General features: G+C 58.7%; 1 protein-coding gene across 1 annotated transcript; it reads left to right on the top strand.

The window, feature by feature from the left end:
- Positions 1-11,260: 11,260 nt before the first annotated feature.
- LOC138807570 (TLE family member 5) lies at positions 11,261-18,454 on the top strand. Its single transcript, XM_069993340.1, has 7 exons — positions 11,261-11,493; positions 12,460-12,557; positions 15,817-15,880; positions 16,810-16,854; positions 17,250-17,312; positions 17,567-17,641; positions 17,976-18,454. The coding sequence occupies exons 1-7, from the start codon at positions 11,467-11,469 to the stop codon at positions 18,195-18,197; spliced, it is 594 nt and encodes a 197-aa protein (XP_069849441.1). The 5' UTR covers positions 11,261-11,466; the 3' UTR covers positions 18,198-18,454.
- Positions 18,455-25,538: the final 7,084 nt, after the last annotated feature.

Below are 25,538 nucleotides of genomic sequence, written 5' to 3' on the forward strand. Positions count from 1 at the left end.
CTCTTCAGTTCTAAGTGAGCGCTCTACCACTTGAGCCACAGCGCCACCTCCAGTTATCTGGTGGTTTTATTGGAGATAAGAGTCTCACAGACTTTCCTGCCTGAGCTGACTTTGAACTGTGATCCTCAGATCTCAGCCTCCTGAGTAGCTAGGATGACAGGTGTGAGCCACCGGCACCTGGCTAAGATCCTGAGTTTAAACCCCAGTACTGCAGAAATTAAAAGAATTTTCAGGCCAGGCACTGGTGAGTCACATCTGTCATCCTAGCTCCTCAGGAGGCTGAGATCTGAGGACTGTGATTCAAAGCCAGCTCTGGCAGAATAGACTATTATCTCCAGTTAATCACCAAAAACATGGAAGTGGAGCTTCTATCTTTTCCTATCTTTTCCACCAAATGGTACAGCACTAGCCTTGATGAACAAAGAGCTCAGGGACAGCGCTCAGGCCCTGAGTTCAAGTCCCAAGACCACCACCAACAACAACAAGAAGAAACTAATTGGTTTTATTTCAGGCTACCATTGCAAAAGACCATATCCCAAAATGGCTTACATCACTGAAATTTGCCTAGTGAAGCCCAGCTCCCAGGGAGCAGAGTGCATTGGGATTGACCTGATTATATCTGCAAAATAACTGAAGCATCAAAGGACTAAAGAGGTGCATGTAATACAGCATCTGCGTTCAAACCCCAGAACTGCAAAAAAAAAAAAAGGAATTAAAAAACCCCAAAAGCAAAAAACATAAATATAAAAAAAAAACAACTAAATTGGGCTGGGAAGGTGGCTCAGTGGTAGAATGCATGCCTAGCATGCATGAAGCCCCAGGCTCAATTTCTCAGCACCCAATACACAGAAAAAGCCAGAAGTGGCGCTGTGGCTCAAGTGGTAGAGTGCTAGCCTTGAGCCAAAGAAGCTCAGGGCAGTGCCCAGACCCTGAGTTTAAGCCCCAAGATCGGCACAATAAAAACAAAAACTCAACAAAAACTTTTAATTAAATGAAAAATTAAACAAAAATCCCTGTAATTTATCATGTCATAGTTCTGCAGACTGGACCACCAGGTGATGTCACTTTCCTGCTCATATGAATTCTAACGGCACCCTGACCACACAATTACCCTCCCAACCTCACCATACACACATCCTAATGGCTGTGTTCCACTTGACCTTTTGGAGAATTGTCCCCAAAAATCTGCTCATTAAGAGGTCGGTCCCTAGGTGGCGCTGTTGAGAAGCGATGGAGCCTCTTAAAAGAGGCGTGGCCTAGCCAGAGGAAGTTAGGTCATGGGGGCAGGCCCTTGAGATGGTTTTTATTGGTCCCACCCCTTCCGGTCTTCCCCCCCTTCCAAGTTTTTCCTGTTCACCAGCCCAAAGCCACAGCTGGAACCAAGCTCCAAACCTGGAACCAAATTAACATTAAATCTTTTTTTTTCCCTTTATTTGAGAGACTGTATCATCATTATGTAGTGGTCCAGGCAGACCTGAAACTGGCCATCTTCCTGCTTCCACCTCCTGATTTACTGGGATTACAGGTGTGTACCAAGCACCTGCTCAATCTTTTTCTCTTTATAAATCAATGGGAGGGAGGCTCAGGGTGTGACTCAGTGGTCCTTGCCTAGCCTGTCTGAGGCCCTAGGTGAATCCCTAGAACCGAGAAATAAAGAGATAAACAGAGATACAGGAGGAAGGAAAGAAAAATGACTTATTTCAGGCACTTGCGCGTTAGTGATGGATGTTAATATACCTCCCAGCATCCTCAGCTGCAAATGCCATCCATTTGGGAGATGAGGTTTTCAACTGATGAATGCAGGGGACACACAATGCAGCCCTACTATTCGTGCAAGATACAGAATCACTGGCCTCTGTGTCAGTCCAGTTTTTGTTGTTGCTGTTGTTGCTATAACAACATACCTGCTATCAGGAAATTCATAAAGAATAAAACTCCCAGAGCTTGGAGGGGAGGGGAGGGGGCCTTCCATGGTAAGGGACAGAGTAGAATCAGGGCTCCATGGTAGGCCCAGAGTTCCTGCTTCAGTACTGCCGGAAAAAGTAAAAACAACAACAGAAATTCCAAACTGAGTGTGGTGGCAGTGCAGTATTTCCAGCACAGGGAAGCTGAAGCAGAAAGGTTTCCAATTCCAAGCCAGCCTAAGCTGCATAAAAGACCTTTTCTAGGCTGGGAAGGTGGCTCAGTGGTAGAGTGCTTGCCTAGCATGCATGAAGCCCTGGGTTCCATTCCTCAGTACCACATACACAGAAAAAGCCAGAGGGGGCGCTGTGGCTCAAGTGGTACAGGGCTAGCCTTGAGCAAAAGAAGCTCAGAGACAGCGCCCAGGCTCTGAGCTCAATCCCCAAGACTGGCAAAAAAAAAAAAAAGCCAGAAATGAGTTTCTTTCCTTCCTTCCTTCCTTCCTTTTTTCCTTCCTTTCTTTCTTTTTTTTTTCTTTCTTTCTTTTTCTTCCTTCCTTCCCTTTCTCTCTTTTTTTGGGGGGTACCAGTCCTAGGGCTTAAACTCAGAGCCTGGGTGCTCTCTCTCAGTTTTTTCACTCAAGGATGGCACTCTACCACTTGAGCCACTGTAGGTTTTTTGGTAGCTAATTGGAGACAAGAGTCTCACAGACTTTCCTGCCCAGGCTGACTTCAAACTACAACCCTCAGATTTCAGCCTCCTGAGTAGCTAGCATGACAGTTGAGCTAAAGGCAGCCAACTGAGACCTTGCCTTATAAAAAGAACAGACAGCCAGGTGCTGGTGGCTCACGCCTGTAATCCTAGCTACTTTGGAGGCTGAGATCTGAGGAGCACAGTTCAAAGCTAGCCTGGGCAAGAAAGACTGTAAAACTCTTATCTCCAGTGAACTACCAGAAAACCAGAAGTGGTGCTGTGGCTCAAGTGGTAGAGGATTCTTCTTGAGCTGAAGAGCTCAGGGACAGTGCCCAGGCCCAGAGGTCAAGTCCCACAATGGGGACACACACACACACACACACACACACACACACACACACACACACACACACACACACACACACACACACACACAAAGAAACAAGCCAAACGCCAGTGGCTCAGGCCTGTCATTCTAGCTATTCAGGAAGCTGAGATGTGAGGATCATAGTTCAAAGCCAGCCCAGGCAGGAAAGTCCATAAGACTCTTTTCTCCAATCAACCACTCAGAAATAGCTGGAAGTGGCTTTTTCTATGGCTCAAGTGGTAGAGCACTGGCATAGACAGGCTCAGGGACATCTTGCAACCCTTCAGTCCAAACACCAGGATGGGCAAAACAACAAAACACAAACCCGAAAGGAGTTTCAGGAGACACTGGTGATTTTACTGGGGGTGGCGGTGCCACTAGGGTATTGCTTGGACCAGGGAGTCAAGGTTGAGGTCTGGGCTTGGGGGAGCTGAGGCACATTTGCATGTGGCCATTAGACAGTCCCAGAGAAGGGCAGCCACTAGTTGAGAGACACACAGCCAACCAAAGGCAGAGCTGGGGCTGGCGTGGGGAGTCTGCACCGGGTCCATCAGGGTCTCTAGAGGACAGGCAGGTGGCAGCCATGCCTCCTGGCTCCCTAAGGTCCCCAAATAGTTCCCCCATCTCCCCAGACACACGGCCAGAGGGAGGCAGCCTCCTAATTACCACCCAGCTCCAGGAATGCTAGGCCCCTACTTTAAAAGCACTTAAATACCCCCCAGGGACCTCTGCCTGAGCACGCCAGACTCCCAGGGGGTACAGCTGAGGCTCAGGGAAGAAAGAAAGCTCTAGAACAACACTGCTAAGGCAGGGTGGCTATGAATACAGGCCAAGGGCTCACTCTCAGCCTTTTTTTTTTTTTTTTTTTTTTTGCCAGACCTGGGCTTGAACTCAGGGCCTGGGCGCTGTCCCTGAGCTGCTTTTGCTCAAGGCTAGCGCTCTACCACTTGAGCCACAGCACCCCCTCTGGCCTTTTCTGTGTATGTGGTACTGAGGAACCGAACCCAGGACTTCATATGTGTAAGCACTCTACCACTGACCCTTTGAGCTGAGCTTTTTGTTTGTTTGTTGTTGTTGTTTGTCCGTCGTGGGGCTTGAACTCTGGGCCTGGGCGCTGTCCCTGTGCTCTTCAGCTCAAGGTGAGCGCTCTACTGCTTGAGCCACAGCACCACTTCCAATTTTTTAGTGGTTTATTGGAGATAAGAGTCTCACAGACTTTCCTGCCTGGGCTGGCTTTGAACTGAGATCCTCAAATCTCAGCCTCCTGAGTAGCTAGGATTATAGGCGTGAGCCACCGACTCCCGGCTGTCCCTCAGCTCTTTAGCTCAAGTCTAGCGCTCCACCACTTGAACCACAGCGCCACTTCCAGTTTTCTGGTGGTTCATTGGAGAAAAAAGTCTCATGGACTTTCCTGCCTGGGCTGGCTTTGAACTCTGATCCTCAGCATCCTGAGTACCTAGGATGACAGGCAAGAGCCACCAGTGCCTGGCTTGGGGTTTTTTTTTGTTTGCTTGTTTTTATCAGTCGTGGGGCTTGAACTCTGGGCCTGGGCGCTGTCCCTCAGCTCTTCAGCTCTAGGCTAGAGCTCTACCACTTGAGCCACAGCGCCACTTCCAGTTTTCTGGTGGTTTATTGGAGATAAGAGTCTCACGGACTTCCCTGGCCTGGGCTGGCTTTGAACCACGATCCTCAAATCTCAGCCTCCTGAGTAGCTAGGATTACAGGCGTGAGCCACTGGCACACAGATGGTTTTAATTTTTTTTTTTTCCAGTCGTGGGCCTGAACTCTGGGTCTGGGCGCCATCCCTCAGCTCTTCAGCTCAAGGCTAGCGCTCTACCACTTGAGCCACAGCGCCACTTCCGGCTTTTTTCTTTTTGCTTATGTGGTGCTGAGGAATCGAACCCAGGGCCTCATGCATGCAAGGCAAGCGCTCTACTACTGAGCCACCTTCCCAGCCCTGGTTTTAATTTTTTTAACTGGATTTTATTTTGTCTTTTCTTTTTTGGTACTGGGGGATCAAACCCAGGACTTTTGCACTTGCTAGGAAAGTGCTTTGCCACTGAGCTATGTCTCAACCCAACTCTCAGCCTTAACTATGCTGGTGCAAAATAGATGCCTGGAAAGTGAATGAGGCTGAGTGTAGTGACACATGACTGTAATCTCAGCATTGAATTCTCTTCTCCTCTTCCTCCTCCTCCTCCTCTTCTTCTGTTATTTTTGAATGTCTGGGGCTTGAATTCAGGGCCTGGGACTTTACCACTTGAGCCACAGTGGCACATCTGGGTTTCTGGTGGTTCATTGGAGATAAGAGTCTCATGGATGGGCTGGGAAGGTGGCTCAGTGGTAGGGTGCTTGCCTAGCATGCATGAGGCCCTGGATTCGATTCCTCAGCACCACATAAGCAAAAAGAAAAAAGCTGGAAGTGGCGCTGTGGTTCAAGTGGTAGAGCACTAGCCTTGAGCTGAAGAGCTGAGGGACAGCGCCCAGGCCTAGAGTTCAGGCCCCACGACTGGACCCAAAAAAAAAAAAAAAAGTCTCATGCACTTTTCTGCACAAGTTGGCTTTGAATTACGATCCTCAGATCTCAGCCACTGAGTAGCTAGGATGACAGGTGTGAGCCACTGGTACCTGTCTCTCTCTCCCTCTCTTTGTCTCTCTCCAAGATGGCATTCTTAGAGCCAGTTGGTAGCTACTTTATTGCTCGGGGTGTGTGTGTGTGTGTGTATGTGTGTGTGTGTCTGTGTGTGTGTGTGTCTGTGTGTTTTTTGGGGGTGGCGACTAGGCCTCGTCTAAGATCTATATTGACCTAAGCAGTTAACTCAGATTCCAGACTCCTTTGATTTCTTTTTCTCTTTCTCTGATCTTGCCTCTTCTTGTCCTTCATTTCCACCCCCAGATCAGAGGTCATTTGCCTTTTGCCAATCAACCATCCATCACCACCGGCCATTTTCTTCTAGACAGAGGTAGGCAACGCCTTAGCCCCTTGATTTCCACCTGTGGCCAAGGGATTCCATCGGATCATTGACCACCAGCCTGCTGAAGGTGATGGAGATATGGAACCTTCTCCACTTCCTGGGGGGAGTCCTCTCCTCCACCTCTGCCCGGCCCCCTCAGACCCCCTGTAACTTGATTTACATAGTCCCTTCTCACAGCCTTTTGGTGGATCTGCAAGGTTTTCTGTAGGCTCCGGTGGCTCACGCCTATCATCCTAGCTACTCAGGAGCTCAGGAGGCTGAGATCTGAGGATCATTGCTTGAGGTCAACCTTGGCAGGAAAGTCCGTGAGACTCTTATCTGCAATAAAACACCAGAAAACTGGAAGTGGCGCTGTGGCTCCAGTAGCAGAGCGCTTGCCTTGAGCACAAAGAGGTTCACAGACGGTGCCTAGGCCCTGAGTTCAAGCCCCACAACTAACAAAAACCAAAAATGATCTCTCTGGCAACCCTGGTGCAGCTGACTCGGTCATCATCCTGCAGCAGTGCTATTACAGAAGCTAGGGGGACTCGGTGTGCTGGGGGAAAAAAAACACCTCTGGATATGTCAGGAAAAAAAAATGGGAGGGTGGGGACAATTCATCCTGTACCTGAAGGAACAGTACTGCTTCCCTGTAAAACAATTGGGGTACGGCAGGGATCCCACAATTCCAGAACTGATGGGAACACAGGAGACACAAACACCTGGAGCCAGTGGGGAGAGGGACGGGTGGGGCCTTCTGGCCTCTATTTTTTTTTTTTTTTTTGTAGTTTTGTTTTTATCAGTCATGGGGCTTGAACTCTGGGCCTGGGCGCTGTCCCAGTACTCTTCAGCTCAAGGCGAGTGCTCTACCACTGGAGCCACAGCGCCACTTCTGGTTTTCTGGTGGTTCATAAGAGTCTCATAGACCTTCCTGCCTGGGCTGGCTTGGAACCGTGATCCTCAGATCTCAGCCTCCTGAGGAGCTAGGATGACAGGTGTGGGCCACCGGCGCTCGGCTGGCCTCTAATGTTTCAACCACCTTTAGCCATCATCGTCCTTCATTGAATTTTCCCGCCTTGTATTTTTGTTTTGCTTTGAATTTTTGCTGGTCATGGGGCTTGAACTCAGGACCTGGGCACTGTCCTTTGCCCAAGGCTAGCATTCTACCACTTGGAGCCATAGTGCCACTTCTGGGTTATTTGTTTTGTTTTGTTTTGCCAGTCCTGGAGCTTGAACTCTGGGCCTAGACGCTGTCTCTGACTGTATGTGCTCAAGGTAGGTGCTCCACTATTTGAGCCGCAGCGCCACTTCCGTTTTTTTTTTTTTTTCTTGAGTAGCTTAATGGAGATAAAGAGTCTCAGGGACTTTCCTGCTTGGGCTGGCTTCTAACCACCATCCTCAGATCTCAGCCTCCTGAGTAGCTAGGATGCCAGGCGTGAGCCACAAGCACCTGGCTCTACCTTGCATTCTTTACTTCCTTGAAGACATTTCCTGATGATCCATCTTTCTAGCCAGATATCCACCTAGCATGACACCCCTCATCTTTTTTGGGGGGGAGGGGAGCTTGAACTCTGGGCCTGGGCGCTGTCCCTCAGCTCTTCAGCTCAAGGCTAGTGCTCTACCACTTGAGCTATAGCACCACTTCTGGCTTTTTTTTTTTCTTCTGCTTATGTGGTGCTGAGGAATCGAACCCAGGGCCTCATGCATTCAAGGCAAGCACTCCACCACTGAGCCACCTTCCCAGCCCCCCTCATCTTTTTATTACCCCTTCAAGGTCTCAGATGATGGCAATGTTGTGTCCTGAGATGCATCTGCTGGGTAAAAACCTGAACCCTGACCTTTTCTCAGAAAAGGACTTACTGTGTGAACTCACAAAGGCGTGAGCAAAACCTATGGCCCTCCCTGCCAATGGCAGCAAGTTTCCTGTTCCTGGCTTATCTAAACCATCCCTTGCCGGGCATTAGTGGCTCACGCCTGTAATCCCAGCTACTCAGGAGGCTGAGATTTGAGGATACTGGTTCAAAGCCAGCCCAGGCAGGAAAGTCTGTGAGACTCTTATCTCTGATAAGCCACTCAGCAAACCAGAAGTGGCGCTGTGGTTCCAGTGGTAGAGAGCTCATCTTGAGCTGAAGAGCTGAGGGACAGCGCCCAGGCCCAGGGTTCAAAGCCTCATGACTGACAAAACAAACAAAAACACCGGAAGTGGCTCTGTGACTCAGCTGTTGAGCACTAGCCAGGAGCTGAAGAGCTGAGGGACATAAAACAAAAAACAAAAACCCAAGCCAGGCACTGGTGGCTCTCGCCTGTCATCCCAGCTACCCAGAAGGCTGAGATATGAGGATCGCGGTTCAAAGCCAGCCTGGGCAGGAAAGTCAGGGAGACTCTTATCTCCAATAAATCACTAGTTCAATAAGCCACAGAGTTCAAGCCCATGACCAACAACAACACCAAAAAGAGTCTTATAGACTTTGCTGCCTGGGTTGGCTTCGAACCTCGACCCTCCCGATCTCAGCCTCCTGAACAGCCAAGATTATAGGCAGGAGGTCTCAGAGTTCCAGGGCCCACATTGTAAGATCCTGTCTCAAAAATAAAGTGCTGCTCTGGAGGCTGAGATATGAGGATTGTGGTTCAGAGCCAGCCCAGGCAGCTGTGAAACTCTTATATCCAATGAACCACCAGAAAACCAGAAGTGGAGCTGTGGCTCAAAGTGGCAGAAAGCTAGCCCTGAGCAAAAAGAGCGCAGGGATAGCATCTAGGCCCTGAGTTCTAGCCCCAGAACCACCGCCAACAACAAAAGCCTTGCATTGGTAGCCCATTCCTGTGATCCTAGCTACTCTGGAGGCTGTGATTTAAGGATCCCAGTTCAAAGCCAGCCTAGGGAGTGAAATCACATGACTCAAGCTTGGCCAATGGGAATGAGCCATCAGCCATGTTGAAATGAAGCAGAAGGACTTGGAGGGCTGAGGTGGGTAATCAAAGAGCCATGATGGTTGCCTGGGGGGGGGGGGGGGGGGAGGATGGCCAAGAATGAAGCCAACACAGCAAAGCTGAGCACAGATCTGGTCCTGATGGTAACCATTCTGGTCCTGGATACAGCCGTGCTTGAAGCCAGCCCCAATTTCCTACATATTTAGTCCAGGTACATAGGACAGGGGTGGTGGTATACACCTGTAATCCCAGCACTGGGGAGGCTGGGAATGGAAGATGGAGAGTTAGAAGGCAGATTGGGCTATCTAGTGACACTCAAAAAAAAAAAAAAAAAAAAAAAAAGGAAAGCTGGGAATGTGCTCAGTGGTAGAGTGCTTACTAGCACGCAGGAAGCCCTGGGTTCGATTCCTCAGTACCTCATATACAGAAAAAGCCAGAAGTGGTGCTATGGCTCAAGTGGTAGAGTGCCAGCCTTGAGCAAAAGAAGCTCAGGGACAGTGCCCAGGCCCTGAGTTCAAGCCCCAGGATTGGCTAAAAAAAAAAAAAGTATGGGTTCAAGAATGAGGTAATGCCCTCCCCCACAGTGTAACCCCCGCTTTCACTATATTTGATGTCAGTATAACATGTGGAGGAGATGGGGACAAACAAGTCGTTTAAGGATTCAGGTGGACCTGTTGCAACAATGAGAAGTACAAAATGTCATGTCAAAACCAGCTTTACAATGTCGGTGTGGGGGGGGAGGGGGGTATAATTGGGTGGGGGGAGGGGGGAGGCTGGGAAGGGAGGTGAAGGGTAAACAAAGGAGGAGGCTGCAATGCTTGGTAAGAAATGTATGCATTATCCTGCCCATGTAATTGTAGCCCCTCTGTACAGTATGTTCTCAAATAAAATAAAATTAAATTAAAAAAAAAAAAAAGAATGAGGTAATGGGGAGAAATGGGGCCTCAGGATGTATGTGTGTGTGTGTGTGTGTGTGTGTGTGTGTGCGCGTGACTACAAGGACTTGAACTCAGGGCCTAGGCCCTGAGTTTTTTCACTCAATACTGGTGCTCTACCACTTGAACCATACCTCCATTTCAGGTTTTTTGCTGGTTCATTCACAAAAAGATTCTCAAAGACTTTCCTGCCTGGGCTGGCTTTGAACCATGATCCTCAAATCTCAGTCCCCTGACTAGGAAGGATTAAAGGTGTGAGTCACCAGCCACCAGGATTACTTATTTTTGCATTGCTTATTTTTTTTTCCTCTTTGGATACAGGGTCCCACTATGCTGGCCTTGTACTCCTGAGCTCAGAAAATCCTCCTCCTCTCTGACTCACAAGTAGCTGGGACTTACCCCTCCCACTTTGCTTTTTCCTTTCATGGTTTGGTCTCCTTGAGACAAGGTGTCCATGTGCAGCCCCAGGTGGCTTAGAACTGGAGATCTTTCTTCCTCAGACTCCTGAGAGCTGGGATTACAGGCAGGAGCCACACAGTGCCCTAGGAGCTTCTGAAAATGAAGTTGCATTTTCAAATGTATTACGAGGTGACACAGGCCTTGCATTAACAGCGTTGGGCAGGAAGATCCTGAGTTCCAGGACAGCCAGACTGTGTCAAAAAGAAAAAAAGAAGGAAGAAGGAGGGTGACCTTGTCTAAAAATAAATGTGTTTTCCACCTGACTTCCGTAACTGCGGCCCCTCCAAAGCTCACCTTTCCAGCAACAATAGAGACAAAAAGGAAACAAAGGAAGGAAGCTTTTATTCCTGCCAGACCTGGGGCTTGAACTCGAGGCCTGGGGCCTGTCCCTTGGCTTCTTCCCTTAAGGCTCCTCACTTCTACCACTCCTTGGAGATAAAAAAAGAGTCTCAAGGACTTTCCTTCCCGGGGCTGGCTTCGAACTGCGATCCTCCGATCTCGGCCTCCGGAGCAGCTGGGACGCCTGGCTTTCCTCCAAGGCCGGGCCTGCCTGGGGCTTGGCTCCGTCCCGTCTCCACACCAGGCCTGGTGGGGGCTGGACGGATGTGAGGGTGCAGGTGGGGCGCCCCGCGGGGGGCGGGGCCGGGGTCACTCCCCCTCCCCCCCCGTCGGGGGGCGGGGCGCGCCAAGGTCACAGCACAGGCGGGCGGCGTGGGGGGGGCGGCGCCCGGCGCGCACGCGCGTTCCCCCTCGGCGGCGCGCACGCGCGTTCCCCCCCACCCCGGCGGCGGCGCGCACGCGCGGTCTCACCCAGGCGGCGGCGGCGCGCACGCGCGTTCCCCCCTCACCCCGGCGGCGGCGCGCACGCGCGGTCTCTCCCCGGCGGCGCGCACGCGCGTTCCCCCGCCCCCCTCGGCGGCGCGCGCGCGCGCAGCAGCGGCAGCGGCGGCGGCGGCGGCGCGGCGGCGGCGGCAGGTGGAGCCCGAGCGTCCGCAGCAGCCGAGCCGCGGCCTCCGCCGGCGTCGCCGCCATTAGACAATAGGAGCGGGCGGGCGGGCGGCGGGCGGGGCGCGGGGCGCGCCGGGGCCGGGCGCGGGAGGGGGCGCAGCGAGCGGCCCCCGGAGCTGCCGATCGGCGCCGGGACAAAGGCGCGGCCGCCCGGCGCCCCGAACAGCCCGAGTCGGGGCGCGCAGTCGGGGCGCAGCCCGCGCCCCCCGCCGCGACTGACATGATGTTTCCACAAAGCAGGCATTCGGTAAGCGGGGCCCCGGGCCTGCCCCCCACCCCCGGCCTGCGCCCCGGCCCGGCCTGCGCCCCGAATCCGGCCCTGCGCCCCGGCCCGGCCTGCGCCCCGAATCCGGCCCTGCGCCCCGGCCCGGCCTGCGCCCCGAATCCGGCCCTGCGCCCCGAATCCGGCCCTGCGCCCCGGCCTGCGCCCCGAATCCGGCCCTGCGCCCCGAATCCGGCCCTGCGCCCCGGCCCGGCCCTGCGCCCCGGCCCGGCCCTGCGCCCCGAATCCGGCCCTGCGCCCCGAATCCGGCCCTGCGCCCCGAATCCGGCCCTGCGCCCCGGCCCGGCCTGCGCCCCGGCCCGGCCCTGCGCCCCGAATCCGGCCCTGCGCCCCGGCCCGGCCTGCGCCCCGAATCCGGCCCTGCGCCCCCGCCAGCCACGCACCCGGATCCCGGGCCGCACACCCCCACTCCGGGCCCCGCGTTTCCAGTTCTCGGCCGTGCCCCGAGACCCCCCTCGGCCGCCCAGCTTGACGCCCCCGAACCCCCGGCCCGGTTCCTCCTCCGGCTCCAGGCCCGCCCCCCCCCCCCCGGGCCTCGCCGCGCGCCCGCCCGGCCTCGGGCCTGGGCGCCCCGGGGACCCCGCCAGGCCCTTGCTGGGGCGGAGCAGGACTGGGGGGGCTGGAGTGTGTGTGTGGGGGCGATCCGAGGGCCCCCCGCGAGCCCGACCCGGAGGAAGGGGAGTCGGACTCCCCCCCCACGCACCCGGAAGGCTTGGGGTGCTGAGCGAGGCGCTTGCCACCAAGGGGCTCGCCGGGGCCCACGGAGGGTGGGGCCTGTCGAAGGCCCCCCCAGCCCCGAGGCCCCGGCAGGGCGCGGTGGGAGGGCGGGGGCGCCCCGGGCGGTGAACAGCGGCCCAGGAAGTGGGGCGCGGGGGGGGGGGCCCGGCGGGGGGGAGGGGAGGGGCCGCTGACCCCCCCTCCCCCCCACAGGGCTCCTCGCACCTCCCCCAGCAGCTCAAGTTCACCACCTCCGACTCCTGCGACCGCATCAAGGACGAGTTCCAGCTGCTGCAGGCTCAGTACCACAGGTGAGCCGGGCCGGGGCGCAGGGCCGGGGCGCCCCTCCACACAAGGCCTTGCAAAAGATCCGGACCCCAGGTGCATCTTCTGGAAGGAGGCAAAAAGGTAGACAGAGTGGAGGGCCGGGCGCCGGCGCTCACACCTGTAATCCCAGCCGCCAGGAGGCAGGGACCCCCGAGGCTGGAGGCCAGCCCTGGGCAAAAACCTGGAGAGACCCCCTCATCTCACGCAGCAAAGGAGCGGCAGCTCATACCGAAAAGGGGCCCGTAGGTCGGAGGGTCACCAGCAGGCCACCTTGCAAAAAAGGCAAGATGTTACACAAATAGAGCAAGGGCCGGGCCCCCAAAGGTGACAAACCCTGCTTCCCTGTATCCCACAGACCCTGGGTCCCTGATCCCAGAGAGGTTAGGGAGTTCCTGTGGATGCACAGCAGGACCGGACCAGAGCCTGCCGCCCCCCCAGAGTCGTCTCCCCCCCCCATTTCGGAATGCACGTCCAGGGTGTGGGGGAAGGGGGTTTCCCCAAGGAGAAAGGGCATCGCATCCTATGGGGGTGTTTTTCAAGTACTAAGAATGTGCTTTAGTCTCCTAACACTTCCTTTGGGGGATTTACTTGTTTTATCACGTTTTGTTCAGGGGACTTGAACTCAGGGCCTTAGCTGGCCTTGAACCTTTTTTTATGTATGTTCAAGGCTGGCGCTCTACCACTGAGCCACCGTGGTAGAAAGCAGTAGCCACTTCTTGGCTCTTTGGTGGTTTGTCGGAGATCAGTCTCACAGGGTCTCTCCTGCCTGGGCTGACTTTGAACCAGGATCCTCAGATCTCAGCCTCCTGAGTCACTAGGATTACAGGCGGGAGCCACCTGCTGCCCTGCCTGGCTCTTTTTTTTTTTTTTTTGGGGACTATTTTAAAGATGAAGAAACTCAAGAGACTGATAAATGAGGCCCCTGGACCCTGATTTCCACCCCCTGCTGTGGAAGCTTCTAGGCTTTGTCCTGGCAGGCCCCTGGCTCCTTGCCCACTTCCTGCTAAGCCCCATGGTTGTCCTGTTCTGGCTTCACTGACCACACGCTGCTGTGTGACCTCCGGGAACAAATCACCTCTCTGATCTCTGAGCCTTGGCATCTCTCCCTTTGGGAGCTTCCCACTGAGTGAGAAAAGGGGGTCCCAAAGATTCAGGGGAACACAAGGGAGGCCTTGACAGGGCCAGGGCAGCCAGGGTACTGTTAAAGTAAGACCCGAATTCCACAACATTGAAGTGAAATTGTCTTTTTTGTTGTTGCCCTTCCCAGTCCTAGTAGTGAAACTTGGTACACACGCATGCGCACACGCACGTGTGCACACACACACACACCACAGTTAAAACCCAGCAAGCACTCACGGTGAGGGTTTTTTGTTGTTTTGTGTTTTTGGAGGAGATATGTCAGTCCTGAGTCTTGAACTCAGCTCCTGGGCACTGTCTCTGAGCTTTTATGCTCAAGGCAAGTGCCTACTACTTGAGCCACAGCATCACTTCTGGCTCTCCTGTTTGGGCTGGCTTTGAACCGAGATCCTCAGATCTCAGTTTTGAGTAGCTGGGATGACAGGTGGGAGCCACTGGTGCCTGGCTTCAAAACCAAACTTAATGATAGTAGATGGAAAAAATTACCCCAACTCTAGCTCCCTGCCCTGTGGGAGAGTGAATGGACAGGCTTCTGAGGTGTGGAGTCGCACAGAGAGGTGGAGAGGATCTGGTGAGGGACACACAGCCCGGAAAGAGCAGGCTGGAGCTTTGAACCGTGGAGAGGGCAGGGTCATTGGGTTTCCTGCAGTTAGTGAAGGAAGATAGTTATGGAAGAGTCCCGGGGGGGGGGGGGGGGGGGATGCCTCTCCCAAGTTTTAAACTCCTCCACCAGAGAAATCAAGTCTCCCCTTTCCGAAACCCAGTGGAGCCCCAGGACTCCTTAGGGAGTCCAGCCCAGAGGTGAACTTCACAGACCCAAGCTGTTGTTTCTATTTGTGTCTGAGCACTGAGGTTGTTTCCGGGCTGTGTGACCTTGAGTCACCTACTTGCCCTCTCTGAACGTCTATTGCGTCACCAGGGAATGAGCACGTGAGCCTTCTCTCTCTCTGCTGACGTCCTTGGCGGTTGGGAGAGCGCCTGTACTGCTTACCAGAACTTTTTTTTCTTTTTTTTTTGGTCCGGTCGTGGGGCCTGAACTCTGGGCCTGGGCGCTGTCCCTCAGCTCTTCAGCTCAAGGCTAGCGCTCTACCACTTGAGCCACAGCACCACTATCGGCTTTTTTTCTGCTTATGTGGTGCTGAGGAATTGAACCCAGGGCCTCATGCATGCAAGGCAAGCGCTCTACCACCGAGCCACCTTCCCAGCCTACCAGAACTTCTCTTAACTAATTTTCTTGCTTTCTCCAAATGATCTGCAAGCATGTGGGCTTTTCTTCTTCTGTTTTTTTTTTTTTTTTAATTTTTCTTTTGTCAGTTGTGGGGCTTGAACTCAGGGCCTGGGCGCTGTCCCTGAGCTTTTGATCAAGGTTGAACTCTGCCACTTTAAGCCACAGTATCACTTCTGGCTTTTTGCTGATTAATTTGAGATAAGAGTCTCATAGACTTTCCTGCCTGGGCTGGCTTTGAACCATGATCCTCCTGAGAAGCTAGGATGACAGGCGTGAGCCACCGGCACCTGGCTTGGGTTCTTTATCATCATCATCATCATCAGTTTCATACCCCATAGTACAGTGAGGAAAACCTACCCAGTTACATGGTGTTTGCTCCCATTAATGTGGCTCATTCTGTGCCAGGTCTCACACCTATAATCTCAGCTACTCAGGAGGCTGGGATCTGAGGATCTCAGTTCAAAGCCAAGCCCGAGCAGGATAGTCCTTGACTTAGCGCCAATGAACCAGTGCAAAGCCAGAAGTGGAGCCGTTGGCTCAAGGGGTCAAATGCCAGCCTTAAGTGAAAAGGCTAAATGAGCGTAGGAGACCTTGAGTCCAAGCCCCAGAACTGGCACAAAAAGGAAGGGAGGGGCAAAAAGTCACGTTGGAGGCATGGCTCAGGTGGTAGAGCACCATTCATGAGCAAGGATTAACCCAGCAAGTGCAAGGGGTCCTGAGCTCAAATCTCCATACCACAAACACTAAGATATATCTTGTGTCTATCTTGGCTCCCTAAGGCAGGGGGCGGGGGGGGGGAATGACTTGCCTTGGCTTGTGGGGAGCGGGGGAACCCCAACCTGCTGGCTGATCTGTGTCTTCCCCTCGGCCTTCCCCAGCCTGAAGCTAGAATGTGACAAGCTGGCCAGTGAGAAGTCGGAGATGCAGCGACACTATGTCATGGTGAGGCGAGCCGCTGCGGGGGGGGGGGGGGGGGGGATGTCACAGCCAGGAACTGGGAGGGGGAGGAGGGAGCCGCGGGCTGCATCTGGTCCTGAGTGCAGCTTAGCCCTGCCTGCCAGGCCACGCTGGGCCTCCCTTGGGCCTCCTCCAGCCCCAGGGTCTGGCCTCTGTGTGTTTTTGTTGATGTCAGTCAATGGGGCTTGAACTCTGGGCCTGGGCACCGCCCCTCAGCTCTTTTTCTCAAGGCTAGCGCTCTACCACTCTGAGCCACAGTGTCACTTCCGGTTTTCTGGTGGTTCACCGGAGATGAGAGTCTCATGGGCTTTCCCGCCCTGGCTGGCTTTAAACCAGTGATCCTCAGATCTCAGCCTCCTGTGTAGCTAGGCTGACAGGTGTGGGCCACCCAGCTGGACGCTGTGTTCTGATCACCTGTTTGCAATCCTGCAAATAGTCCTCCATCCCTAGACCTGGCGCGCTCTCCCCTCACCCCTGCCAGCAGTCTGCCCTTGACCCACCCAGCCCGTAGCAATGGGCCTGGAGTCCCAGAAGGGATCTTGGACTCCGGGATGGGGGGGGGGGGGATACTGTCTTAAGGTTTTGTTAGGCACCCAGCCGAGGTTTTGAAGTTTGAGTAGGAGCCTGCTTGGGTGGAGCCTGAAGAAACCACCTACAAAGAGCTGGGAAGGAAGGTGACACGTCTCTCCCAGGGGTGCTGAGGAGCTCGAAAGGCTTCTGAGCACGACTGGAGGGGGCCGGACCTGAGCTGGGGCTGGGTCTTGACTCCTGTCTTGAGCCCGTGGAGTGGGCGCAGCAGCAGCGCAGGGCATGGCTAGCAGATGAGGAGCCGCAGCCCCATTTCTACCTGTATCAGACCTCCAGGGCGCCTCCCCCCGCCCCCCCCCTCACCCCTCTCTGTCTCCCCAACACAGTACTACGAGATGTCCTATGGCTTGAACATCGAGATGCACAAGCAGGTGAGCCCTGTCCCGGCCCCTCCCCAGGCATGGAGGACCCCTGTAGCCAACCGTCAGCCCCCTCAGTTGGTCCCAGCCCGCGCCTCTCCTGTGGGGTGCAGCGCTGCGGCCCTGCTGGGCTCCGGGCCTCTCCCCCCAGGCTTCCCCGTGCTGGGGAGGGGGGTTCTCCCTGTGGGGGGAGGGGAGGCCTTCACCGGGCTCCCCGCCTTTGTGTCCTGGTCGTGGGGGGAGGGGGAGGATGTTAGAAGTGTGGCCATTTCTGACCCCAGAAAGCCCTCCTTTGCCCTGTGGCCTTGGGTCTGCCCTTGCCCTGTCCAGGCCAGGCCGACCAGATAATGATGCTCCTGACCCCCCCTCTCGGTTCCCCACGCGACTCCCATGCCTCTGTGTTCCAGGCGGAGATCGTGAAGCGGCTGAACGGGATCTGCGCCCAGGTCCTTCCCTACCTGTCTCAGGAGGTGAGCAGAGCCCGCCTCGCCTGGGCCAGCCCGCCCCTTCCCATTCGGGCTTTCTTTTGAGAATGAGCTTCCTGGTAGCCCAGGCAATAAAGGGAGATGGGTGGATCCCGGGAAGGCAGGTGTTGAGAGAGGACTGTGCCAAAAGAGTCCATCTTGTGAGCGCGGATGGGCGCCCTGCCCGCCGGGCGGGTGTGGGGTGTGGGGGCGCCCCACAGGGTCCCCTTTCTTTTCTTCCCCTCCTTCCCGCCCGCCAGCACCAGCAGCAGGTTCTGGGAGCCATCGAGAGGGCCAAGCAGGTCACGGCGCCGGAGCTGAACTCCATCATCCGAGTAGGTGGCGGGGGGGGGGGGGGGGGGGGGGGGGGTGCGGGGTGGGGTGAGGGGGTGCGGGGGGGGGGTGAGGGGGTGAGGGGTGGGGTGGGGGTGCGGGGGGGGTGCGGGGTGGGGTGAGGGGGTGCGGGGGGGGGTGAGGGGGTGAGGGGTGGGGTGGGGGTGCGGGGGTGGGGGGGGTGAGGGGGTGCGGGGGGTGAGGGGGTGCGGGGTGAGGGGGTGCGGGGTGGGGTGGGGGGTGCCGGGGGGGGGGCTCTGGCGCCCCGGGCGGCGGCTGACCCCCCTCTCTGCCCCCCCTCCCCCCCCCCCCCCCCCCCCCCCCGCCTCCGAGCAGCAGCAGCTGCAGGCGCACCAGCTCTCGCAGCTGCAGGCGCTGGCGCTGCCGCTGACGCCGCTGCCCGTGGGGCTGCAGCCGCCCGCGCTGCCGGCCGTGGGCGCGGGCTCGGGGCTGCTGTCGCTGTCGGCGCTGGGCTCGCAGGCGCACCTGTCCAAGGAGGACAAGAACGGCCACGACGGCGACGCGCACCCCGACGACGACGGCGACAAGTCCGACTAGCGGGGCGCGGGGACCCCGGGGCGGGGCGGCGGGGGCACCCCGCATCCACACTCCCGCCGCCGGCCCAGGGCGCCCCCGGCCCCGGCCCTGCATGGAAGCCGCGGAGCTGCCCCCCCCCCGACCCCCTGCACCCCCCCCGCACCCCACCCCCCCTCTGCCAGCTTCTGACGCAGCGCCCCTCCCCCGCCCCCCCAAAACAAAAGGGATCGGGGCGCCCAGCCCCGCGCCCTGCCCCCCAATAAAATGAGGGTTCTGAAGGTCTCGGTTTCCTTGGTGGTTTGTCTCTCCGTGTCCCGCACTCGCCCGCCTCGCCCAGACACGCTGTCCTGTTTTCTTTCGAAGTGAACCCCACAAGCCCCCCAGCCTCCCCGAGCCCGTCCCGGTGCCGAGCGCCCCGTGGCTGCCACGTGGAAGTCTGTACTGCCGGCGGGCTTCGCTGTGCCTTGCAAATAAACATCCAGAAGGTTGGCCTCCGTGTGTCTGTTGAGGGGACCCCTTCCCCGGGTGGGGGGCTCCCGCTGCCCGGCACCCTCCAGGCACCCCCAGGCTTCAGCGCCTGGTCTCCTTTGCCTTTGATACCTCACCCAGAGGAGGTGTTCTGGAGCCAGGGTCGGCCACACAGCACCAAGTTCAGCCAGACTTTTTCTTGCCTTTTTTTTGTCGGTCGTGGGGCCTGAACTCTGGGCCTGGGCGCTGTCCCTCAGCTCTTCAGCTCAAGGCTAGCGCTCTACCACTTGAGCCACAGCGCCACTTCTGGTTTTCTGGTGGTTTACTGGAGATAGGAGTCTCATGGATTCTCCTTCTTAGGCTGGCTTTGAACTGTGATCCTCAGATCTTAGCCTTCCTGAGTAGCAGCTAAGATTTCAGGCGTGAGCCACCAGTTCCTGGCTTTTTGTTATTTGCTGGTTAATTAACGAGATGATGGAGAGTCTTCAGAACTGTCCTGTCCACGCTGGCTTCCAACCTCAGTCCTCCAGATCTCAGCCTCCTGAGTCACAAGGATTACCGATGTGTGTAAGAGACCCAGCCTCCAAAACCAGCCCAGGCTGACATGCCACACATCTGCGCAGCCTCCCGGCGCTGGATTACAGATGTGCACGGCCACACCTGGCTCTAGGTGACCCGGTGTTTTTAGAGGCAACTCCTGCATCTGTTTCTCCCAAGGGCACAGCCTGCCTGGGATTCATTCCAGCGGCCCACCCTGGAGGGAGCCCCACAACACCCCTGTGGCCCGGGCCGCTGGACCCGAGGCTGCCCATCCGGGGAACAGGCGAGGGCGCAGGGCCTCGGAGCCCCTGCCATGGTGGTTGGGCATCAGACTGGACTGAGACCTGGGGGGTATGCGCCCCCCCACAGCCCAAACACGTGAACCGCGTGGGACGCCCAATGAACCACCAGAAAACAGGACGTGGGGCTGTGGCTCAAGTGGTGGAGCGCTCGCCTTGAGCTGAGGAGCTGAGGGACAGCGCCCAGGCCCAGAGTTCAAGGCCCACGACCGACAAAAATAAGCAGCAGCTGAGCCGCTGTGTGTGAGGCCCTGGGTCCCATCCCCAGCACAGGCCTAGATGGCCGCGTGGCCTGGCCCTGCGGGTCAGGGTCCGGCTCTGACCAGCTGTCATGACCGGCTGATTCCATCAGGAAGAAGCTGCTCACGTTCTAATAATCCACACGCTCTGCAAGTTGCTCATCCATCTTTTTCCCCTCCAGTCTGAGCCCTTGGCCTGGCGCCGTCCCTCAGATTTTCCCCTCAAGGCTGGTGCGCCACCACTTGAACCGGGGCGCCACTTTGGCTTTTTGGTGGTTCAATGGAGATGAGAGTCTCACGGGCTTCCCTGCCTGGGCTGGCTTCCAACCGCGATCCTCGGGCCTCAGCCCCTGCGCACGAGCTGGGGTGACAGCGTGCGCCCCGGCCCCTGGGTCCCTGCACAGCGCGGGTGGGCCGCGACCTGCCCAGCGCCTCCCTGGCCAGCGTGGGTTCGGATCCTGCTCTGCTTTGACGCGGGTGGCGTGGGGGGCCGTTGGGGGGCACCCAGGACGCCCCTCTGTGAGGCTCTGACCCCTGCAGACCCTTGCCCCTTCCCCCCTGCCCCTCCCGCCCCCCTCTGCCCCCCCCAGCCCAGCGGGCCCTGCAGGGACAGCGCCTAATTGATGCGCTAATGAGCCTGTGGTGCAGCCTAATGAGGCGGTGGGAGGAGGGGAGGGGAGGGCAGGGAGGAGGGGGGAGGCCTGGGAGGAGGGGGGAGGCCTGGGAGGGGGGAGGCCTGGGGGGGGCCTGGCAGGGGGGGAGGGGGAAGGAGATCTGGGAGGGGGGAGAGCTGGGGGAGACCTGGGAGGAGAAAGGCCTGGGAGGGGGAGGGCTGGGGGAGAGGGCTGGGAAGGGGGGGCTGGGGGGGATGGTCTGGGAGGGGGGAAGGAGGTTTGGGAGGGGAGGGCTGGGGGGGATGGTCTGGGAGGGGGGAAGGAGGTTTGGGAGGGGGAGGGCTGGGGGGGATGGTCTGGGAGGGGGGAAGGAGGTTTGGGAGGGGGGGGGCTGGGGGGATGGTCTGGGAGGGGGAGGGGGAACTCCCGCCCCCTTCCCCGGTTCCCACCGCGACTGGCAGAGGGGAGGGCACATCCGGGGCCCAGGCCCCGCCCACTCCCTGGGCCCCGCCCACTCCCTGGGCCCCGCCCCGCCCCAGCTCCCGCCCCGCCGCTCCCCCCACACCCGCCAGGGGCGCCTCAGGGCGTCCAGGCCACAGCCCTTCCCTCCCCGAGGCCCCACCCGGGCAGCACGGCCTCGGCTGGGGGGCCACCCTCTGCTCAGGGGCTGCTGTCCGCCTGTCGCCTCCTAGACAGACTGGGGCGTCCAGGCCGATCTCCAGAAAGAAGAAGAGCCGGCGGGCACGGCCCGCGCCCGCTAGGATTAGTAATGATTTATTATGACATTATGAACGGAAGCCCAGAGATGCCACGCAACTTGTGAAAGGTCACACAGCCTCGCCGTCGGGATCCAATGAAGATAAGACCAGTCGGTGTACAAGAACACGAGAGTTTGTGTACCCAGTGATGGACAGAAGAGGGAGGACTTGGAGGTCAGGGGGCCTCTTTGTTCCTGACTGTGGCCCGTGACCCGGTGGACCAGGCCTTCTGGCTGGAACGCACTGTTCCTGCAGCCCGCGCTCCTCCCCTCCAGCCCCGGCCTGCAGTCTTTTCTCTCTCCCGTGGTGCCGCTTTCTGCACAAAACAGTCAAACTTTCATTGCTTTGAGCTCCCCCGTGGCTCACGCCTGTCACCAGCTACTCAGGAGGCTGAGAGCTGAGGATCGCGGTTCAAGGCCAGCCCGGGGAAGGAAAGTCCGTGAGACTCTTATCTCCAACGAACCACCAGAAAACTGGAAGTGGTGCTGTGGCTCAAGTGGTAGAGCGCTGGCCTTGAGCTGAAGAGCTGAGGGACAGCGCCCAGGCCCAGAGTTCAGGCCCCAGGACTGGCACACACGCACACACACACACATGCACACACACACATGCGCACACACACATGCACACACACACGTGCACACACACATGCACACACACACATGCACACACACACACGCACACACAGGGCCTGACTATTGACTGCCTGGCAGGGCAGCTCAGTCTCTCTCTTGTGGACCCGGCCTTTCCCTTCTCTCTCCTCCCTCCGCCCTTCATTGAAGGGCTGTTTCTCCCCTGTCTGTCTGCTCCCCCCCTCCCCTCTCCCCCCTCCCCTCCCCTCCCACCCCTAGGCCTCCTGGGCCACGTTTGCTGGCTGGCTGCCAGGCCAGATTGTGCCCTTGAACTTGGCCCATTGCCTCCTCCTCCTTCCAGCCTCTCCCATCTCCTCTCTGCCCTGTGCCTCCGCCCCCTCAGTACCCATCACCCCCATTCCCTCCTCCCTCCTCCCCGCCCAGCATCCAGCTCGGCTCCTCTCCTCTGTCTTGCCTGGGCCTGTTGGGTAACTCAGTGGGCGGGCATCCTCGTGGTGAATGGCCCGCTTCCCAGCTGTGGCTTGGGAGAAGTGGATGGGTGACTTGGCACTGGGCCTGGGATGTGGCCACAGCAGCTTTTGAACCACAGCCACAAACCCACCACCCTCAGGACTTTGCTGTGTGACCCCAGGCAGCTCGCTAGGTGTCTCTGGGCCTGGAAAAGATTTGCCTAGCTACTGGACCTACCTGCAGGGGGAGGAGGGAGGGGGGGCAAAGGCTCAATATTTTATTATCAGGCTGCTGTGTGTCAGGCTAGAGTTAGGTACCAGGGACCTCCCCCCCCTTTTCCCTTCAACCCATTGACCTTTGGAGAGAGAAACAAGAAAAATTAATATAGCAAACACCAGCTCACACCAGCCATTCTAGCTACTCAGGAGGCTGAGGTCTGAGGATTATGGTTCAAAGCCAGCCCGGGCAGAACAGTCTGGGAGACTCTTGCCTCCAATTAACCACTAAAAAGGCAGGAAATGGAGCTGTGGCTCAAGTGGTAGGGCAGCAACTGTGAGTGAAAAAGCCAGTGAGAGTGAGACCCTAATTCTAGTCACACACACACACCCCAAACAACCAAAAAAGTCTGAGCAGAGGGATTAGCACGTGTGCAAAGGCCCTGGGGTTAGACCTAGACCAAGGCTAGACAATAGAGTGTTCTGGGATGTCACTGAGCCGGAGAGGAATGGGATTTGGTTCACATCATTTCAGTGGATGAGCAAAGATATGGGAAGAACCGAGGTGTGGCCGTGCACACCTGTAATCCCAGTGGTCTAGGACCCCTGTCTGAGGCCCAGAGAGGTCAGAGGGAGACTCAAGGGGCTCCCTGCTATTGATCGGTTACCAGGAATGGGCCTTGATTTGGGCGAGAATTCTGGTGCCAGGCCTGTTTTCCAGGTGAGGAGACCTGGCTGTGTGAGCATGCTTGGCATCTGGTCCCTGGGCTCACGGGGAAGCCCTTTCTCTGCCCAGATGCCCTGTTTCTGTCCAACATGACATTGGTACCCCGACAATGCTCAGGACTCCCCTCAGTTAGTGGCTGTGGGTTCCGACACCTGTGGATTTAGGACCAAAGACAAGAGAGGCTTGGCCATTCATGTGTCCAAATCCTGCCCGCTCCTGCCATTCCCAGCACAAGAATGCTGAGACTCCCCCAAGCCAAATCCCCTTGTCAAACCAGGACCTAAGCTTACGCCCTATCTTCCTCTCCTGAGGATGATGTACATCTTGCTTGACTCAAAACAGACAAGGCAACTCCTACACGCTCTGTAGAACCCCAGCTGAAACACCCACGGAGGGGGCCCAACATCTACAACGTGTGGCTTCCCAAGCAGGGAACCCTTGGTTCAGCTGGCCTCCAGGTCTCCCCTCCCAGGGCATGACCTCAGGAGGTTCCTTCCCCCCCCACTCCCAGATTTGGGGTCCCTCTTGGCCCAGACTCCTGGGCCTTGGACGGCTGGGGCCGGACGCACCGGCCAGGAGTACTGAACCACCATCCTCATCCTGTACAGTGGGTACACTGAGGCTCAGGTGTCCAGCTTGGAGGAAGAGGGGACCCCCCCCCGTTCCAGACACAGGCATGGGGGGGCGAGGCCCAGGGTCACCGTGAGGGGGGGTGAGGGGGGCCGAGGCCCAGGGTCACCGTGAGCCCGGAGGGGGGGCCAGGGTCACCGTGAGGGGGGGGCCAGGCCCAGGGTCACCGTGAGGGGGGGTGAGGGGGGCCGAGGCCCAGGGTCACCGTGAGCGGGGGGGGGGGGGCCCAGGGTCACCGTGAGGGGGGGGCCAGGCCCAGGGTCACCGTGAGGGGGGGTGAGGGGGGCCGAGGCCCAGGGTCACCGTGAGCAGGGGGGGGGGCCCAGGGTCACCGTGAGGGGGGGGAGGGGGGCCGAGGCCCAGGGTCACCGTGAGCGGGGGGGGGGGGGCGCCCAGGGTCACCGTGAGGGGGGGGGCCAGGCCCAGGGTCACCGTGAGCCCGGAGGGAGGGCCAGGGTCACCGTGAGCCGGGGGGGGGGGGGGCCAGGGTCACCGTGAGCGGGGGGGGGGGGGGGGGCCCAGGGTCACCGTGAGCCCGGGGTGGGTGAGGCCCAGGGTCACCGTGAGCCCCAGGGGGGGGGCGAGGCCCAGGGTCACCGTGAGCCCCGGGGGGGGGCGAGGCCCAGGGTCACCGTGAGCCCCGGGGGGGGGGGGGGCCAGGGTCTCCGTGAGCCCCGGGGGGGGGGGGCCCAGGGTCACCGTGAGCCCGGGGGGGGGGGCCCAGGGTCACCGTGAGCCCCGGGGGGTGGCGAGGCCCAGGGTCTCCGTGAGCCCCGGGGGGGGGGGGCGAGGCCCAGGGTCACCGTGAGCCCCGGGGGGGGGCCCAGGGTCACCGTGAGCGGGGGGGGGGGGGGGGGCGAGGCCCAGGGTCACCGTGAGCCCGGGGGGGGGCGAGGCCCAGGGTCACCGTGAGCCCGGGGGGGGGCGAGGCCCAGGGTCTCCGTGAGCCCCGGGGGGGGGGGCCCAGGGTCTCTGTGAGCCCCGGGGGGGGGGGCGAGGCCCAGGGTCTCCGTGAGCCGGGGGGGGGGGGGGCCCAGGGTCTCCGTGAGCCCCGGGGGGGGGGGCGAGGCCCAGGGTCTCCGTGAGCCGGGGGGGGGGGGCCCAGGGTCACCGTGAGCCCGGGGGGGGGGGGCCCAGGGTCTCCGTGAGCCCCGGGGGGGGGCCCCAGGGTCACCGTGAGCCCGGGGTGGGTGAGGCCCAGGGTCACCGTGAGCCCCGGGGGGGGCGAGGCCCAGGGTCTCCGTGAGCCCCGGGGGGGGCCCAGGGTCTCCGTGAGCCCCGGGGGGGGGCCCAGGGTCACCGTGAGCCCCGGGGGGGGCCCAGGGTCTCCGTGAGCCCCGGGGGGGGGCCCAGGGTCTCCGTGAGCCCCGGGGGGGGCTGGCTGCGGCCCCGCAGCTCGGCGGGGGGCGCGGGAGGCCGGGGTTGGCGGTGTCGGAAGCCAAAGGCTTGGCCTCCCCCGAGGGAGCCGCTTTCCCGGCCCGGGTCGGATCAATGGGCTGTAATTATACCGCGCCGGGCCCGGAGCCGGCGGGGAGGGAGCGGGAGCTGGCAGCAGGGCCGCGCGGGCGGGCGGGCGCGGGCGGCGGGCGGGCGGGCGCGGGCGGCGGGGACCCCACGTTACTTTGATTGACAGCCCGCCCCGAGGCCGCGCGCGCAGGCGCACGCCCGCGCAGAGCCTGCTGGGACTTGTAGTCCTGTTCGGAGCAGACGCTCAGTTCCGGTCTCCCTCGGCCCCCTACGCGCTGGGGAAACTGAGGCACACCCTTCTAGCATTATTTCACCCCCGCCCCCCGCCTCGGTCCTCTCCCTCATCTCCTCCCATCTCCTTGGAG

This window comes from Dipodomys merriami, unplaced genomic scaffold (genome assembly GCF_024711535.1).
Source record: "Dipodomys merriami isolate MVZ:Mamm:240054 unplaced genomic scaffold, mDipMer1.0.p SCAF_421, whole genome shotgun sequence".
Taxonomy (NCBI): Eukaryota; Metazoa; Chordata; class Mammalia; order Rodentia; family Heteromyidae; genus Dipodomys; species Dipodomys merriami.